General features: G+C 37.3%; 1 protein-coding gene across 1 annotated transcript in view; it reads left to right on the plus strand.

The window, feature by feature from the left end:
• Positions 1–18,261, plus strand: part of ADAM23 (ADAM metallopeptidase domain 23) — a 199,153-nt gene that overhangs the window by 121,596 nt on the left and 59,296 nt on the right. The window contains exons 8-11 of the mRNA XM_010861278.1: positions 1,071–1,143; positions 2,122–2,198; positions 3,868–3,933; positions 17,066–17,137. Coding sequence (XP_010859580.1) covers positions 1,071–1,143; positions 2,122–2,198; positions 3,868–3,933; positions 17,066–17,137 — 288 coding nt within the window. The remainder of the gene's footprint in view (positions 1–1,070; positions 1,144–2,121; positions 2,199–3,867; positions 3,934–17,065; positions 17,138–18,261) is intronic.

Below are 18,261 nucleotides of genomic sequence, written 5' to 3' on the forward strand. Positions count from 1 at the left end.
GTGCACCAGCCCCAAGCATCCAGTATCATGCATCGAACCTGGACTGGCAACTCGTTTCATACATGATATTATACATGTTTCAGTGCCATTCTCCCAAATCTTCCCACCCTCTCCCTCTCCCACAGAGTCCATAAGACTGTTCTATACATCAATGTCTAAGAGCACTTTTTAAAATAAGTTTTTTTTTCTGATTATAAAACATTGTGGGGAATTTGGAGAAGTGCAATAAGCAAATATTTAACTGAATAGTATTTATCCATTATCCGATCCCCTAGAGATAACTTCTCTTTACCTTTCAGTGCACGTTCTTCCAGTGTTTCAGTGATATGTTCCCATATTTTAAAAAATAAGTGGACCATTATTTTGTAATATAATTTTAACTCATTAATGTATCCTCTGAACCCCAATATTTTTGTTAAGTGGCAATGAAATATGCACCATATGGAGTGCTTGTGAGCATTAAATTGATAAATTAGTAGCACATCCTTTGTACTCAGTAATGGAAGCTTATAGTGATGGAAATAAGACTTTAATAAAAGTGTAATATCTTGGGCAAAGGATATGGATATTTTCAAGATTGTTGATGGACTTATTAAATTTCTCTCTGACCTGTGCTACCAGCAGTGTGTAAGAGTGATTTTTGCCTTGCAACTGTAATTGACTATGGTTGTCATAATTTTTAAACCTTTGCCAACCTGCTGGCAAAAGTTGGCATATCTTTTTACTTGCATTTTGAAGAAGTGTTAAAGTATTCATCTTACATTGTGCAATCATTGCCCATTTGTGTTTCTTTCTTGTGAATTTCTTATGCATGGGTTTGAAGAAAGTTAAGGTTTAAGAGTACTAATGAAACTATGCTTTTTATCTAAACTGGGGCAATTGGATGATGCTCTATTTTATTTAAAGTTCAACTTTTAACAAGACATATACTTTTCATTTTTGGTAACTAAACCATTAGCATATAAATATTCCCATTTTAGGGAGGATATTAGAGAAAGTGCTAGCTAGCACTGTTCCATACAGATGTAATCATATCTTGCTTTTTAATTGACTAATTGTTTTTGTTTCAGAAAAGCACAGGTCGACCACATATAATCCAGAAAATCTTGGCAGGACAATATTCTAAGCAAATGAAGAATCTCAGTAAGTTTTCATTAAAGTAGCCATTCTGTTTTATGTACTAGAAGCTTTGACTTGAAGCTTGGTAGATACGCAGGCTGGTTGGAAAGTGGAATTGGTTTGAGATCTGGAGTGAGCAGTGTTGGTGGGCAGCTCATGTGGCTTTCATGTAATGAAGCATGAAGAGTCGTTTCCAATGGAAAGACTGAAATATGAAACTCAGATGTGAAGCTGTGTTAGAAACTGTAGAGTGTGGCCATATTTAACAGTTATTTACAGGGGGGTTCATCCTTAGATTTTCATGGAAGTTTACTGCTCTTTGACCAGCTGGTACTCTCTCTGTTATGGTCTGGTTCTGAGGCACCTTAAGCATGCTGATTTGGCAAAAGCCGCTTTTGGATTATTGGGATATGCAATGGTATTTCTCTGTATCAGTACCAAAAGTCCTTAGTAATTTATGCAAAAGGTTATGCCATGCATTCTTTTTAATTCTAAAATAAATTAAGGGGACTTCCCTGGTAGTTCTGTGGCTAAGATGCCACGATCCCAATGCAGGGGACCTGAGTTTGATCCCTGGTCAGGGAACTAGATCCCTGACATGCCACAGTGGAGACTGAAGATTTGGTGAAGCCAAATAATAAAAACCCTTTAAGAAAAGGAAAGCATTTTAAAAATAAAGTGAATTAAGTATAGTAGAATTCTAAATTTTCAGATATCTAGGGTCAGGTGCTTGTAGATCAAATATGCATATTCCCAGGAGTCTTGAATAGCTCATTGTATTTTTCATGAGGTTTGGAAGAAAATGATGCTTTTGGATTACATTTGTGACCATGAAAATGTGAACTGTTTAATAATTGGCGTGCTTTTCCCACCTTAGTTTATTTTCATTTTGAGAAGACAAATGCTATCAATGCTGCTATTCCCTCACCTAATATTTTTAAACCATTCTCCCATTGAAATGCAGTCAAACATAAATTTTGGTATTCTTTCTCTTTTGCACAGGTATGGAAAGCAATGACCGGTGGCCCTTTCTATCCGAATTACAGTGGCTGAAAAGGAGACAGAAGAGAGCAGTAAATGTGAGTGTGGCACTGAGTTACTAAATAAGAAGCCTGTAATTATATAATCAACAACTTTCATAGAGCTCCTGTGTATTGATAAATGTATAGGGGCTTTGGAATTGAAATTATATTCTTAGTCTATTTCATAATAGGTTAGAAAGCTGTAATGATGGGGACTGTTTAGTAATTACATGGTGAATGCTATGTAACCAAAAATTAATTCCACAGCATATGGATTACATGGTAATTTACTTGATAACTTAATGAGTAATTATACTGAAAATTGCACTTTTTATGTTTTTGTCTGTGTCACACAGTCTGTGGGATTTGAGCTTGCTGACCAGGGATTGAACCCATGCCCCTGCAATAGAATGTGGAGTCCTAACCATTGGACTGCCAGGGAATTCCCCAAAATTGCACATTTAAGATAATGTTTTGCTAAATGTAATTTTTATGGAAAATTAGACCACCAGCCATCAAAAACTTAGTGATAGGTCAAATCACCCTCTCTTTTATGATCTTGTCTTTGTATTGTGGTGATTATGGATACAGTTTTTTTAACTTAAAGATCTGTTTTTGCTTACTCTTGAAATTGCAGTTGGTAATAATAAATTTTGTATAGACTGTTGACGTTTGACTGCAGTCCAGTCTTATCAAATATAAACTGATCAATGACCATGTGCTCTGCTAACTATGAAAAACAAATGATAGTCCAAATGACAGCTAAAATACTTAGCCCTTGCTCTTTAAAGGATTATCTAGTAATCAAACTTTAGAACATGATAATTGTCAACATTTGTTCCTTTGAGAAGTTGTGTGGTTAGGAATTAGTACAGTGAAATTATGAGAATTTAATTCCCCTGAATTCAGGTTTCTATATGACTACACTGGTACCTATTCCAGATGTACTATGCTGTTCTTATTGAGATTTATTTATTTTAACATATTAGTAATTATGCATTTTTCTCTAGAATATTTTTACATGTAAAAATTGTATGAAAACCACATGAGCTGCTCTCTATCTGGATGAATACTTAATGATAATTAAATACAGTTCTTTTCTGAGCAATTGTGCATTTGTTGTTGTTTAGTTGCTCAGTCATGTCCAACTCTTTGCAACCCCATGGACTATATAGCCCAACAGACTCCTCTATCTGTGGGGCTTTTCAGGCAGGAATATTGGAGTGGGTGTCCAGTTCTTCTTCCAGGGGATCTTCCTCACCCAGGGATCAAACCCATGTCTTCTGCAAGTCTCCTGCATTGCAGGCAGATATTTTATCACTAAGCTACTGCGGAAGCCCGATTGTATGTTTTGTCTTTTTTGTTCAGTTGCTAAGTCGTGTCTGGCTCTTTGTGACCCTACAGACTATATGGGTTCTTCAGGCAAGAATACTAGAGTGCCATTTCCTTCTCCAAAGGATCTTCCTGGACCGGGGATCAAACGCATGTCTCCTGCATTGGCAGGCAGATTCTTTACCACTGAGCCACCAGGGAAGCCCAATTGTGTGTTTACCCACACTTTATAGTCACTTTTTCCTTCCATTTCCCTGACCAGGTTTCTTTGAGGATGTTTATAACGTGAGCAGCAAAGAGTTCTGAAATTCTAAGTCAGTCTTCCATTTAACAGTCAGCATTAGAGATATTTTCTTTAACCACCATTCTGATCACATATTTTTATTTTCTATAGCCATCCCGTGGTGTGTTTGAAGAAATGAAATATTTGGAACTAATGATTGTTAATGATCACAAAACGGTAAGAATACAGAATCAATGGGTTTTAGACTGAACAGTTTACTTAAGAAACAACAATAATCTTCTCTTAACTTCTGTCAAAGTGAAATACTTAAAAGACATGTGAAGAATAATTATTATCCTCCATTGGCCCTTCTTGAGGATAAAGTAGGAATTTTCTTAACTGTACTCTGCTGAACGACTTTCCTTATAAAATATCTTGGCTGAAGCCCAGAGCATTCTGAAGGGTCTTGGTCAGTAGGCTGTTTGCTAGTACAGTTGAATCCACAGATACAGATGGCTGACTGAATTTATTGTAGTGTACTGCACAATTTTATATAAAGTCCTTGAGCATCAGGATTTTGGCATCTTTGCTGCTGCTGCTGCTAAGTCGCTTCAGTCATGTCTGACTCTGTGCGACCCCATAGATGGCAGCTGGCATCTTTAGGGGCTCGTAGAACCAACCACCCTTGGATACTGCAGGACCACTTTATACCCAATACTTGTGATGTTCTGGTAAATGCTTAACATTTGGTTCTCTGAAAAAAAAAAAGCTTTGATTTAAAATATTGTAAAGTAATTAGCCTTCAATTAAAATAGATAAATTTATATTATAAAAATAATAAAATAAAATGTTTGCTGACACTGCTATATGTATATAAGATAGGTTAACTAATAAGGATCTATTGTATAGCACAGGGAACTCTACTCAATACTCTATAATGGCAGATATGGGAAAAAAGTGCATATATGTGTATGTATGACTGATTCACTTTGGTGTACACCTGAAAACGATGCAGCTTTGTAAATCAACTATACTCCAATAAAAAATGTTAAAAAATGTTTGCTGATATCCATAGTGTAAATACGGAGAAGGCAATGGCACCCCACTCCAGTACTCTTGCCTGGAAAATCCCATGGACAGAGGAGCCTGGTGGGCTGCTGTCCATGGGGTCGCTACAAGTTGGACATGACTGAGCGACTTCACTTTCACTTTTCACTTGCATGCATTGGAGGAGGAAATGGCAACCCACTCCAGTGTTCTTGTCTGGAGAATCCCAGGGACAGCGGAGCCTGGTGGGCTGCCATCTATGGGGTCGCACAGAGTCGGACACGACTGAAGCGACTTAGCAGCAGCAGCAGCATGGTGTAAATACTCCTCCATGGCTGATTTCAAGCTACCAAAGTGATGTCATTAAATGAGGATCTGGGAAAGATGTGTTCAGTTAGCTCTTGTGAATTGGTGGCAGCTGGCTCCAGTACCCTACTGCCCCATTTTTCAAACTGTTTAGGGCACTTGTAATTTTTGTTATAATTACATAATTCAGTTTTTTAAGCTGTATAAACTAAGGCAAAGAATAATTTGCTTTATGAAAGCTAAGTAACATTTTTGGAGAGACTTTATAAAGATGGGACTGTTAAGACACACCTACAAGTCAGGTATAGATGAAAAACTTGTAAAAAATTGCAACAAAAATTCATATTGTTTGGAAATAGCTTTAAGTCCTTGTTTTTCTTTAAGGAAATCAAAGTTAGGTTAATAACCTATTAGATTAGATTTTATATAATGTATATGTAATATAACCTATTGCTGTTGTGTCCGACTCTTTGCAACCCCATGGACTGCAGCACTCCAGGCTTCCCTGTCCATCACCAACTCCTGAGCTTGCTCAAACTCATGTCCATTGAGTCGGTGATGCCATCCAACCAGCTCGACCTCTGTCGTCCTCTTCTCCTCCTGCCTTCAATCTTTCCCAGCATCAGGGTCTTTTCTAATGAGTCAGCTCTTCGCATCAGGTGACCAAAGTATTGGAGCTTCAGCTTCAGCATCAGTCCTTCCAATGAATATTCAGGATTGATTTCCTTTAGGATTTAACTGTTTTGATCTCCTTGCTGTCCAAGGGACTATTATGTGAAATTCTAATCAGCAGAACAGCCCTTAAAACTATACGTTTTAAAAAATGTTGATTTAATTTATATCTAAACTTTTTTGGGGTCTCTGCTTTAACTGATGTTTTCCATTAATTACCAAGTACTGGCTCGATTATGCTGAATATGAAGCTATTCAGGAGCATCTCTCTTAGTGTGATATGCAGACTTATGTTATGAACCAGTAGCTTTTAAGTACATTGCTTGAATCTTAGGAGGAAGCAGAATTAAATACAATTTAGGACAGATCTTTTATGATATAAAGGAAAACCGAAAGTGTGGATAGCCATTTTAGATAACAAAGGCTAAAATATGACTTTCTGAAGGACATTAATTTCCTTGAAATGCCAAGATAATTTCCTTGAAATGCCAAGATAATTTTTTTATCTGAATTATTTTTATTGATTGGAGCTACTTCTCAATCTTTAGGCATGTGGTAAAATTATTTTAGAATAAAATTCTAGGCTATTTTAGAAGCCTAAACTTTCAAAATTTCTTTGGAAGGAATGATGCTAAAGCTGAAACTCCAGTACTTTGGCCACCTCATGCAAAGAGTTGACTCATTGGAAAAGACTCTGATGCTGGGAGGGATTGGGGGCAGGAGGAGAAGGGGATGACAGAGGATGAGATGGCTGGATGGCATCACCGACTCCATGGACGTGAGTCTGGGTGAACTCCGGGAGTTGGTGATGGACAGGGAGGCCTGGCGTGCTGTGATTCATGGGGTCGCAAAGAGTTGGACATGACTGAGCGACTGAACTGGACTGAAACTTTCCCCAACATCCAATGTACAATATTTACAGTAGTGAAAATAATAATTAATAAGATATGCTGCCAAGTTGCTTCAGTTGTGTCTGACTCTGTGAGACCCCATGGACTGCAGCCTACCAGGCTTCTCCGTCCATGGGATTCTCCAGGTAGGAACACTGGAGTGGGTTGCCATTTCCTTCTCCAAATTAAGATATAGACATTACCTTTAAATTCACAAAGTGCATTCACATATAGCTGGTAATTGATGGACAAATTCTCCAACCCATGACTTGTGATTCCAATCTCTTGTTCCATGACTCTGTTAGGAAGATTCATGAAGCCATCAATCAAAGAGCAGATTTCAGTAACTGTACAAATAGGAAGCTTGATTAATTTAGAAAATTATATATTTTGAATTTTTTTAAATTTTATTTTATTTTTAAACTTTACATAATTGTATTAGTTTTACCAAATATCAAAATGAATCCACCACAGGTATACATGTGTTCCCCATCCTGAACCCTCCTCCCTCCTCCCTCCCCATACCATCCCTCTGGGTCGTCCCAGTGCACTAGCCCCAAGCATCCAGTATTGTGCATCGAACCTGGACTGGCATCTCGTTTCATACATGATATTTTACATGTTTCAATGCCATTCTCCCAAATCTTCCCACCCTCTCCCTCTCCCACAGAGTCCATAAGACTGTTCTATACATCAGTGTCTCTTTTGCTGTCTCGTACACAGGGTTATTGTTACCATCTTTCTAAATTCCATATATATGCGTTAGTATACTGTATTGGTGTTTTTCCTTCTGGCTTACTTCACTCTGTATAATAGGCTCCAGTTTCATCCACCTCATTAGAACTGATTCAAATGTATTCTTTTTAATGGCTGAGTAATACTCCATTGTGTATATGTACCACAGCTTTCTTATCCATTCATCTGCTGATGGACATGGGTTGCTTCCATGTCCTGGCTATTATAAACAGTGCTGCGATGAACATTGGGGTACACGTGTCTCTTTCCCTTCTGGTTTCCTCAGTGTGTATGCCCAGCAGTGGGATTGCTGGATCATAAGGCAGTTCTATTTCCAGTTTTTTAAGGAATCTCCACACTGTTCTCCATAGTGGCTGTACTAGTTTGCATTCCCACCAACAGCGTAAGAGGGTTCCCTTTTCTCCACACCCTCTCCAGCATTTATTATTTGTAGACTTTTGGATCGCAGCCATTCTGACTGGTGTGAAATGGTACCTCATAGTGGTTTTGATTTGCATTTCTCTGATAATGAGTGATGTTGAGCATCTTTTCATGTGTTTGTTAGCCATCTGTATGTCTTCTTTGGAGAAATGTCTATTTAGTTCTTTGGCCCATTTTTTGATTGGGTCATTTATTTTTCTGGAGTTGAGCTGTAGGAGTTGCTTGTGTATTTTTGAGATTAGCTGTTTGTCAGTTGCTTCATTTGCTATTATTTTCTCCCATTCTGAAGGCTGTCTTTTCACCTTGCTAATAGTTTCCTTTGATGTGCAGAAGCCTTTAAGGTTAATTAGGTCCCATTTGTTTATTTTTGCTTTTATTTCCAATATTCTGGGAGGTGGGTCATAGAGGATCCTGCTGTAGCTAAAAAAAAAAAAAGTTTCCCCCACCATCCCCTTTGTGTCAGGGCAGTAACCAGACACTGAAGAGACCAGTAAACAGAAGAAGTTATAACAGAGGGAAACGCCTTGGAAGCTACAGGCAATAGATTAAAACCCCGTGGTTACTACGGACTACATAGGAAGGGGCCTATAGATCTTGAGAAATATAAGTTGGACCAAGGACCTAGCCAAAAATGAACTGAACCCACAATACTCACAACAAAACCAGAGAAAGTCCTAGATATATTTTTACGATCATTCTTTCTTTTTTTTTTTTTTTAATTTTTAGAAAAAAAAATTTTTTTAAGTCCTCTATTGTTCCTTTAATTTTCACTTTTATAACCTATTACTTTGCAAAAAAAAAAAAAGACCCTATTTTTTTCTTCTTCAGCAAACTTCATATATATATATTTTATAATTTTTTTGACCTTGTTTTTTTTTTTTCTTTCTTCTTTTCTTTAACATTGTATTTTTGAAATTCCAAACTCTACTCTAGTTTTTTAATTTTAGCTTTTTGGTATATGTTATCAATTTTGTACCTGTAGTTTTTTTTATAATTTCTGTGACTTTTTTTTTCTGTTTCTTTCTCTTCTTCTTTTATATAACATTGTATATCTGAAATTCCAAACTCTACTCTAGATTTTTAATTTTTGCTTTTTGGTATTAGTTATCAATTTTGTACCTGTATTTTCTTTATGATTTTTGTGATCCTTGTTTGTTTTTCTTTGTTCGTTTTTTCTCTCTTTCTTTTCCTTCTTCTTTTCTTTAACATCGTATTTTTGAAATTCCAAACTCTACTCTAGATTTTTAATTTTTGCTTTTATGTATTTGTTACCAATTTTGTACCTTTAAGAACCCAATCCTCAGGACCCATTTTTCACTAGGGAGCGAGATTACTGGCTTGACTGCTCTCTCTCCCTTTGGACTCTCCTTTTTCTCCACCAGGTTGCCTGTGTCTCCTCCCTAACCCCTCTCTACTCTACCCAACTCTGTGAGTTTCTGTGTGTTCCAGACGGTGGAGAACACTTAGGGAACTGATTACTGGCTGGATCTGTCTCCCTCCTTTTCATTCCTCCCTTTTATCCTTCTGGCCACCTCTGTCTCCTTCCTCCATCTTCTCTTCTCTGTATAACTCCGTGAACATCTCTGAGTGGTCCAGTTGTGGAGTGCACATAAGGAAGTGACTACTGGCTACCCCACTCTCTCCACTATTGAATTCACCTCATCTCATTTGGGTCACCTCTAACTCCCTCCTCCCTCTTCTCTTCTCTATGTAACACTGTGAACCTCTCTGAGTGACCCTCACAGTAGAGAAACTTTTCATCTTTAACATAGATGTTTTATCAACGGTGCTGTATAGAAGGAGAAGTTTTGAATTTATTTTTATATCTTTTAGAATGGGAAGCCTTGTAATAATCTTGTCTTTATTTATGAATAATAAAATAGTGCCCACCTTTAAAATATTGTTTTGTAGATAGAATATTTCTAATATTATTTATATTCTGTGATAAAGTTACCTTATTTAGATTACCAGTCTTTTAATGGTAAATCTTAGTAATTTGTTTTATTGTTATTATTAAAGTGAGTGAGAATTAGGCATGAATACATCTGTCTTTGAAACCAGAAAAAAGAACTATAATTCATTCTGATAAGTTTGGAGGGAATACATGTTACAAAATGGAAAAAAAAAAGAAAGCCTTTATTATTGGATGATAATAAGGCCTAAAGTAGAAATATATTACTTAAGAAGATTTCTACTGTTTTTTTAAATTGAAGTATAGTGGGTATTCATTGGAAGGACTGATGTTGAAGCTGAAACTCCAATACTTTGGCTACCTGATGTGAAGAGCTGACTCATTTGAAAAGACCCTGATGTTGGGAAAGATTGAAGGCAGGAGGAGAGGGGGACGACAGATGAGATGGTTAGATGGCATCACTGACTCAATGGACATGAGTTTGGGTAAACCCTGGGAGTTGGTGATGGACATGGAGGCCTGGCGTGCTGCAGTTCATGGGGTCGCAAAGAGTCGGACACGACTGAGCGACTGAACTGAACTGAACTGAATAGTTGATTTACAGTGTTTCAGGTGTATGGCAAAGTGATTTAGTTATACAGATTCTCTTCCATTGCACATTATTACAAGATATTAAGTATAGTTCCTTATGCTATACAGTGTGCTTCCCAGCTGGCTCAGTAGTAAAGAATTTGCCTGCCGAACAGGAGATGTCTGACAAGCAGGAGATGCGGTTTTCATCCCTGGGTCAGGAAGATCCTCTGGAGAAGGAAATGTCAACCCATTCCAGTATTTGTGCCTGGGAAGTCCCATGACAGAGGGACCTGGCAGGCTACAGTCCATGGAGCTGCAAAGAGCTGTACATGACCGAACAACCTAACAGCAGCAGTAGTGCTGTATAGTAGGTTCTTATTAGATTTCTACTAGTTAAATAAATGCTGCTTCGGTTCAATAGAACTAAATAGATTCCTTTTCTTAGACCAACTTAGATTCTAGCTCATAATAGTCCCAAATAAGTGGGTCATTTTATAAGAATTTTTTTTTCTTTTGAGAGTTGTTGTTGTTCAGTCGTTAAGTGGTGTCCAGCTCTTCGCAACCTCATGGATTGCAGCACCCTAGGCTTCTGTGTCCTTCACTATCTCCCAGAGTTTGCTTAAACTCATGGCAACCCACTCCAGTATTCTTGCCTGGAAAATCCCATGAACGGAGGAGCCTGGTAGGCTACAGTCCATAGGGTCGCAAAGAGTCGGACAAAACTGAGCGACTTCACTCACTCACTCATGTCCTTTGAGTTGGTGATGCCATCCAGCCATCTCATCTTCTGTCACCCCTTTCTTCTCCTGCCCTCAATCTTTCCCAGCATCAGGGTCTTTTCCAATGAGTCTGCTTTCCGTATCAGGAGGCCAAAGTATTGGAACTTCAGCTTCAGCATCAGTCCTTCCAATGAATATTCAGGGTTGATTTCCTTTAGGATTGCGTGGTTTGATCTTGCCATCCAAGGGACTCTCCAAAGTCTTCTCCAGCACCACAACTTGAAAGCTTCAGCACTCAGCCTTCTTTATAGTCCAGCTCTCACATCCACACATGACTACTGGAAAAACCCTGATAGCTCAGTTGGTGAAGAATTAGCCTGCAGTGCAGGAAACCCCAGTTCTATTCTTGGGATGGGAAGATCTGCTGGAGAAGGGATAGGCTACCAATTCTAGTATTCTTGGTCTTTGCTTGTGGCTCAGCTGGTAAAGAATCTGCCTGCAATGTGGGAGACCTGGGTTCGATCCCTGGGTTGGGAAGATCCCCTGGAGAAGGGAAAGGCACCTACTCCAGTATTCTGGCCTGGAGAATTCCATGGACTATATACTCCATGGGGTTGCAAAGAGTTGGACACCACTGAGCAACTTTCACTTTCACTTTGACTACACAGACCCTTGTCAGCAAAGTGATGTCTCAGCTTTTTAATATGCTGTCTAGGTTTGTCATAGCTTTTCTTCCAAGGAGCAAGCTTCTTTTAATTTCATGGCTGCAGTCATCATCTGTAGTGATTTTAGAGCTGAAGAAAATAAAATTTGTCACTGTTTCCACTTTTTCCACATCTATTTGCCATGAAGTGATGGGACTGGTTGCCATGATCTTAATTTTTTGAATGTTGAGTTTTAAGCTAACTTTTTCACTCTCCTCTTTTACGTTTATCAAGAGGCTCTTTAGTTCCTCATCACTTTCTGCTATTAAGGTGGCATCATCTGCATATAGGAGGTTGTTGATATTTCTTCCAGGAGTCTTGATTCCAGCTTGTAATTCATCCAGCTCGGCGTTTCTCATGATGTACTCTGCATATAAGTTAAATAAGCAGGGTGATAATATACACCCTTGATGTACTCCTTTCCCAGTTTTGAACCAGTCTGTTGTTCATGTCTGGTTCTAACTGTTGCTTCTTGACCTGCGTATAGGTTTCACAGGAGATAGGTAAAGTGGCCTGCTATTCCTATCTGTTTAAGAATTTTCCACAGTTTGTTATGATCCACACAGAAATTCATGAAATGAGTGTTGAGAAAAGTTTTTTTTTAAGATGTGCTTTATATGAGATGAAGATAGTTTTTGAATTTGAATACTTAATAAGGGATAAATCAGAATATGGATCAGGTTCTTAAATTTGTGTGTCAAAGTAAAACTAAACTAGAATAATTGTCATCTATTTAAAAAAAATGTTTTTGGCTGCATTGCACAGCAGGTGGGAACCTCCCTGACCAGGGACTGAGCCTGCACGCCCTGCAGCAGAAGCATGGAATCTTAAGCACTAGACCACCAGGAAAGTCTGACATCTATTTTTTAATATCTGGATGTTTACTATTGGGTTTTAGAATGTCTTCCCTCTGAGAGTGCTCATCTTACAATCTTTGTGCTACATGAGGCAACACATTTATTTTCATAACTATGACCCTCAGGTTGAAAATCAAGCTCTAATTTTAATTTTTTTCAAAAAGCAAATATCTTTTAAATAATTTTTATTGGAATATAGATGATTTACAACATGGTGTTAGTTTTAGGTGTACCACAAAGTGAATCATACATACAAGATACCCACTCATTTTTAGATTCTTTTCCTATACAGACCGTTATAGAGTCTTGAGTAGAGTTCCTTGTGCTATATTGTAGATCTTGATCAGTTATCTATTTTATACATAGTAGTGTGTGTATGTCAATCCCAATCTTCCAATTTATCCCTACCCGCCTTTCCTTCCTGGTAACCATAAGTTTGGGGCTTCCCTGGTGGCTCCGTTGGCAGAGAATCTGCCTTCAATTCGGGAGACCCAAGGTTCGATCCTTGGGTTGGGAAAAGCTCCTGGGTAGGGGAATGGTTACCCACTCCAGTATTCTTGTCTGAGAAACCCCAGGGACAGAGGAGCCTGGTGGGCTACAGTCCGTGAGGTCACAAAGAATTGGACATGACTTAACGACTAACACTAAATAACCATAAGCTTGCTTTCTACATATTTAACTCTGTCTGTTTTGTAAATAGGTTCATTTGTACCTTTTTTTAAAGATTCTGCATGAGTGGTATTATGTGATGTTTGTCTATCTCTGACTTATTTCACTCAGTAAGATGTTCTCTAGGGCCATCCATGTTGCTGAAAATAGCATTATTTCATTCAAAAATCAATATCTTAAGGATTGTGCTTGTTCAGAAAGGAGAAGCAAATTTGACACTTTAAATGTAAATTATTCTCAGTGATCAGAAAATGTGAAAATAAATTCGTTCGTAAATGGAGATTACATATTTTTCTTTGTGTGTATAATTAATTCTCATTCATGCAGGAAATAGAAACATTTTGCCTACATTTACTTTCAAGCATACCTCTTTAATTCAGAGTAACCTAATATTGCCTTCCTGAAAAAATGCAGATATCTTATTTGGAACAAGCATCATATATTATCAGTAGCTTTCAATTAGAAAAAAATCTCTCAATTTTGTGTAAACCATTTTAGCAGCAGGCTGGCGGAGTCTAATTTGTGAGCCAATTATAGCCTTGATAGGGGTCTGCAAACATTTCTTTGAGCTGCTTAAGCTAAATATTAATATAAATATTAAACACCTTTTCCTATTAGAAAACTAATTGAAATATTTTAAAGTGCATGAAAAACAAATGTTTTTCTACATTGTTACTATATCTTTATGTATAAGTCAATAGGTGAAAATATATAACGATAACTCATATATTTCAGTTTAAGCCTCGTGGTTTTCCTTATCTAAAAGCCACTATATTTTACAGGGCTTCCCAGGTGACACTAGTGGTAAAGAACCCACCTGCCAATGCAGGAGACATAGAGATGTGGGTTCGATCTCTGGGTCAGGAAGATCCCCTGGAGGAGGGCACTTCAGTATTTTTTTGTTTTGGCCACAGGGTGTGGCATGTGGGAGCTTGATTCCCCAACCAGGGATCAAACTTGTGCCCCCATAGTGAAAGCCAGGAATCTTAACCACTGTACTGCCAGGGAAGTCCCCCACTCCAGTATTCTTGGCTGGAGAAAACCAGCTACGTCGACCCAGAGTAAGCATTGAATTCCAGCCCCCCCACTCCAGTATTCTTGGCTGGAGAAAACCAGCTTCGTCGACCCAGAGTAAGCATTGAATTCCAGCTGTTTGATCTTGGAAAATTATTTATCCTCTCTGAGCCTCACTTTCCACATTTATAAATGGGGATAATAAAACTTACCTCACTGACGAGGGCCAATATTTATTGTAGGAGAAATACTAATCATAGATCCCAGTAAATCCTGGGTACTCAATTATATGGAATTTCCAGTACATAAACCTAGTGGTCACTCTTTTCCCTTGTCATACTTGTCTTTTTTCCCAGCAGCATTGGATACAGCTGGTTATTCTTTCCTATTGGAAATATTGTCTTCATCTTTCTGCTTCTATGACACAATAGGTGTCTCATGTCATTGGCCATTTCTTCTTAGTCTTTTATGTTTGGCCTTTAGAATTTTGAGAATGCCCCATAGCTTGGTTTGGGCTCTCTTTTCTTTCTATAACTTTCCCTCAAGTGACCACTTCCAGTCCTAAGTTTTTAAATTATATCATGACTTAAATTCCCCACTTTCAACTTTATACTCTAACCTGCTGAGTTCCAGAGTTCTATTAATATATCTGACTGCCTACTTCAATATTGAGTAGACATCTCACATGTAACATTTATAAATCAGAACTCTTGGTTCCTTAGTCCTAAACTGCTTTTCCCCTAGTCTTTCTCATCATTTTAAATGGCACAGCCCCGCCTCCACCTCAGCTATTCTAGTTCAAAACCTTGGAGTCATCTTTTACTCTCCTTCCTTGTCTTCCACATCCTATACAGGTGTCCTATCTGCACTATTTTTTAACTTGGACTATTATAATATTTTCCCAACAGATCTCTCTTCCATTCTTGACCCTCTCTAATTCACTCCCCTCACAGCAGGCAGAGTGATCTTTCTAAAAAGAAAACGGTGGAAGTTACAAATATGAAATAAATAAAAACATCACTTTCGGATAGACTTTGAAGTTCTCATTTTTTAACTTGCAAGTCATACTTTCCATTTTCATTATACTATAAAAGGACATATCCCAAAAGGACAAATTAATGTTTGGAAGCAAAACAAATTAATTTGAATAGGTGTGTAACACTACTGCCCTAGAATAGATGTCAACTAATATATTTTTCCCTTTCTTTTTGTCGTAAGTGCTTCTTAATGTTAGGACTTTTTTTAAGTGTTCAATTTAGTGGCATTTAGTTTTACATCCATTATCTCTATCCAGTTTCCAAATACTTCATCACCCACAAGAGACTTAATGTTGAGACTTTTGCTTTTACTTTTAAAGATATTTTTTGAAATTTTTCAGCTTGTGTAATTTGCTAGGCAACTTAAAATGCTGAGTTCTTTACAGCAACTTCTTTGTGCTAAGTTTAAAAACACCTGTTAAAATATCTCACTGTGTCCTCACATGGTGGAAAGGACTAGGGATCTCTTTAGATACTTTTTTTATAAGGCACTAATCCCATTCATGAAGACCTCATCCTCATAACTTAAGTACTGGTCAAAGGTCCCACCTAATACCATCATTTTGGAGTTTGGAATTTCAGCATAAATTTGTGGAGCACACAAATATTCACACCATAGCAAATAGTATAAATAGCCATAAATTAATGATGCTCCTAATAACACAATACTAATTTATTGCACATTTGTCATGGGTTGTCAGTATTCTCAGTATTATAAAAATTTTATATCAGATATATAAGCATTAAGACACACTCTTCATTTAAAAAACATAGTAACAGGGTTAAAGAGAATGAAATAAAGGGGTTCTGACAAGTTTATAGTGTAAAAATGGACAAAGGAGAAAAAAAGAATATTATGAAAAGTGCATTTTTTAATAATTATAATTGAAGTCAAATTTTAAAGATATGGTACATACCTTATTTGGTAGTTTTGAAGATGTTTTTCTTTTTCCTCAACAGAAGGCATGATCCCCCTGTGGTAAATGTCCTCTCAAAGCCATGTTAAGCTAAGAACTCCTTACTTACACTGTAGCCCTTCAGATGTTATGTAATTGTTCTATTAATTTACTTTATTTCCTTAAATGGTCATAAATAACCATAAACAACCATACTGTTGGCACATTTCATTTATACTTTTTGTCTCTTCTTTGACTCCTGAGCTGTCAAAAGCAAAAGGCTTCGTTTGGAGGAGGGATTCTTCTGCAAGGATACACTAAAATGTATGACAGATGCATTCCATAGTGTGGACCGAATCTAAAGTGTTGCCTAAGAAATCTTGATCTTTGTATGAGCTTGAATTCAAGTGAGAAGGGTGTCCTGTAGGGATTAAATTTCTTGGTTTACACTCTTTATAAACTGGTAAAGTCAAGTAACAAAAACGATTGCATTTGTTAGACATCGAGAGTGATTAACAGCTTACTGCTCGAGGGTGAAGTTTCTCACACAGAATCACTTGGCCCTCCCCGTTACCCAGAGCATCATGGGTATTTTTTAAAATAAATAAATAAATTAATGTTTAAAATTGGAGGATAACTGCTTTACAATGTTATGTTGGTTTCATTATGCGTATTTTAGACAGTTATACTTTTCCTGGTAACAGAGAAAGAAAATAAGAACACTGCTATGTCCAAACACAGCACAAACTGAATTCGGTATTTTTAATTCCCATTTCTACTCTTGCTGTCAGATTTCTGTTTTTATGGAATTTAAAAAATTTGTCATTAAATTATGGTTTGACAGTGACTGGTCTTTTCCTCCCCTCCCCCCGCCGTACCCCCTTCTGTCGACCCCAGTACAAGAAGTGTCGTTCTTCTCTCGCACATGCGAACAACTTTGCAAAGTCTGTGGTCAACCTTGTGGATTCTGTAAGTATCCTCATTTTCTTCAACCTGTTTTTCCAAGATGGAGTGGTTTATGTCTCCATTATTGACTTGTTGCTTTAGTTGTTTCTGGGACAAAAGTAAAAACACTATCCTTAAGTTCATCTGGCTAAGAAATTATAGACTGGTCTGAATCACAAAGAACAGTGTTATCCGAGTTTCAGGGGATTGTCGAGTTAGTTATTCTTGGGATCCCAAAGTTGCATTGATGTTGCTTCTGGGTGATATCTAGATATTATTTTCACCAGAATCTATGGAGGAAAAAACGTAGAGAAAATTAGCTACAGAACAAAGTGTAAATTAAACTTGGCAAGTGAGGCTTTTGTTAATAATAATCAGCTGAGCTTATCATCTTAAATATATGGCAGAAAAACTAACAGATTGAGGTGGATCATGTTTGTTGAATATAGGCAGTACAAAATTTTTTTTAAAAAGAACCCAAATTTATTTTCTTAGTGTTCCTATGAGAATGCTGCAGACTATATTTCTAGATGACAAAGTTAAGTGCAGTTCCCAAATAGAGCTAATTTAAAAGTAAAATATATATCTTCTTAAAAAAGGCTTCTAATCCCTAAATCATTCATACTGACATTGTTTTCCTCTTCTCATTCTGATAGAAAATCTGTAAGTGTGAATATTATTCATTCTGTTCCAATAAATAATTCAATTTGAATAGTCATAAATAAACAGCATAACATTTTTGTGTATTCTAATGTAAAGTTCTGTTTTGCAAGCTAAATATATATATATATATTTATCCAATATTTATTGTATATTCCCTCTTAACTGGGAAAAACATTATAAATTGCTTAATATCTAAATGATACTAATTTTTTCCAAAGAACTGCCTTCTTTTTTGCCTTAAATTTAAACAGTCCTAAAGCCTGTAATCATCTAAACACTCATATAATACCTAGTAGGCACAGTTGGGCTTTCCTGGTGGCTCGGCAGTAAAGAATCCACTTGCAGTGCAGAAGCTGCAGGAGACCCAGGTTCAATCTCTGGGTCGGGAAGATCCCCTTAGTAGGAAACGGCAACTCACTCCAGTATTCTTTTCTGGAGAATTCCTTGGACAGAGAAGCCTGGTGGGCTACAGTCCATAGCGTTGC

Source organism: Bison bison, unplaced genomic scaffold (assembly GCF_000754665.1).
Source record: "Bison bison bison isolate TAMUID 2011002044 unplaced genomic scaffold, Bison_UMD1.0 scf7180017864471, whole genome shotgun sequence".
NCBI lineage: Eukaryota > Metazoa > Chordata > Mammalia > Artiodactyla > Bovidae > Bison > Bison bison.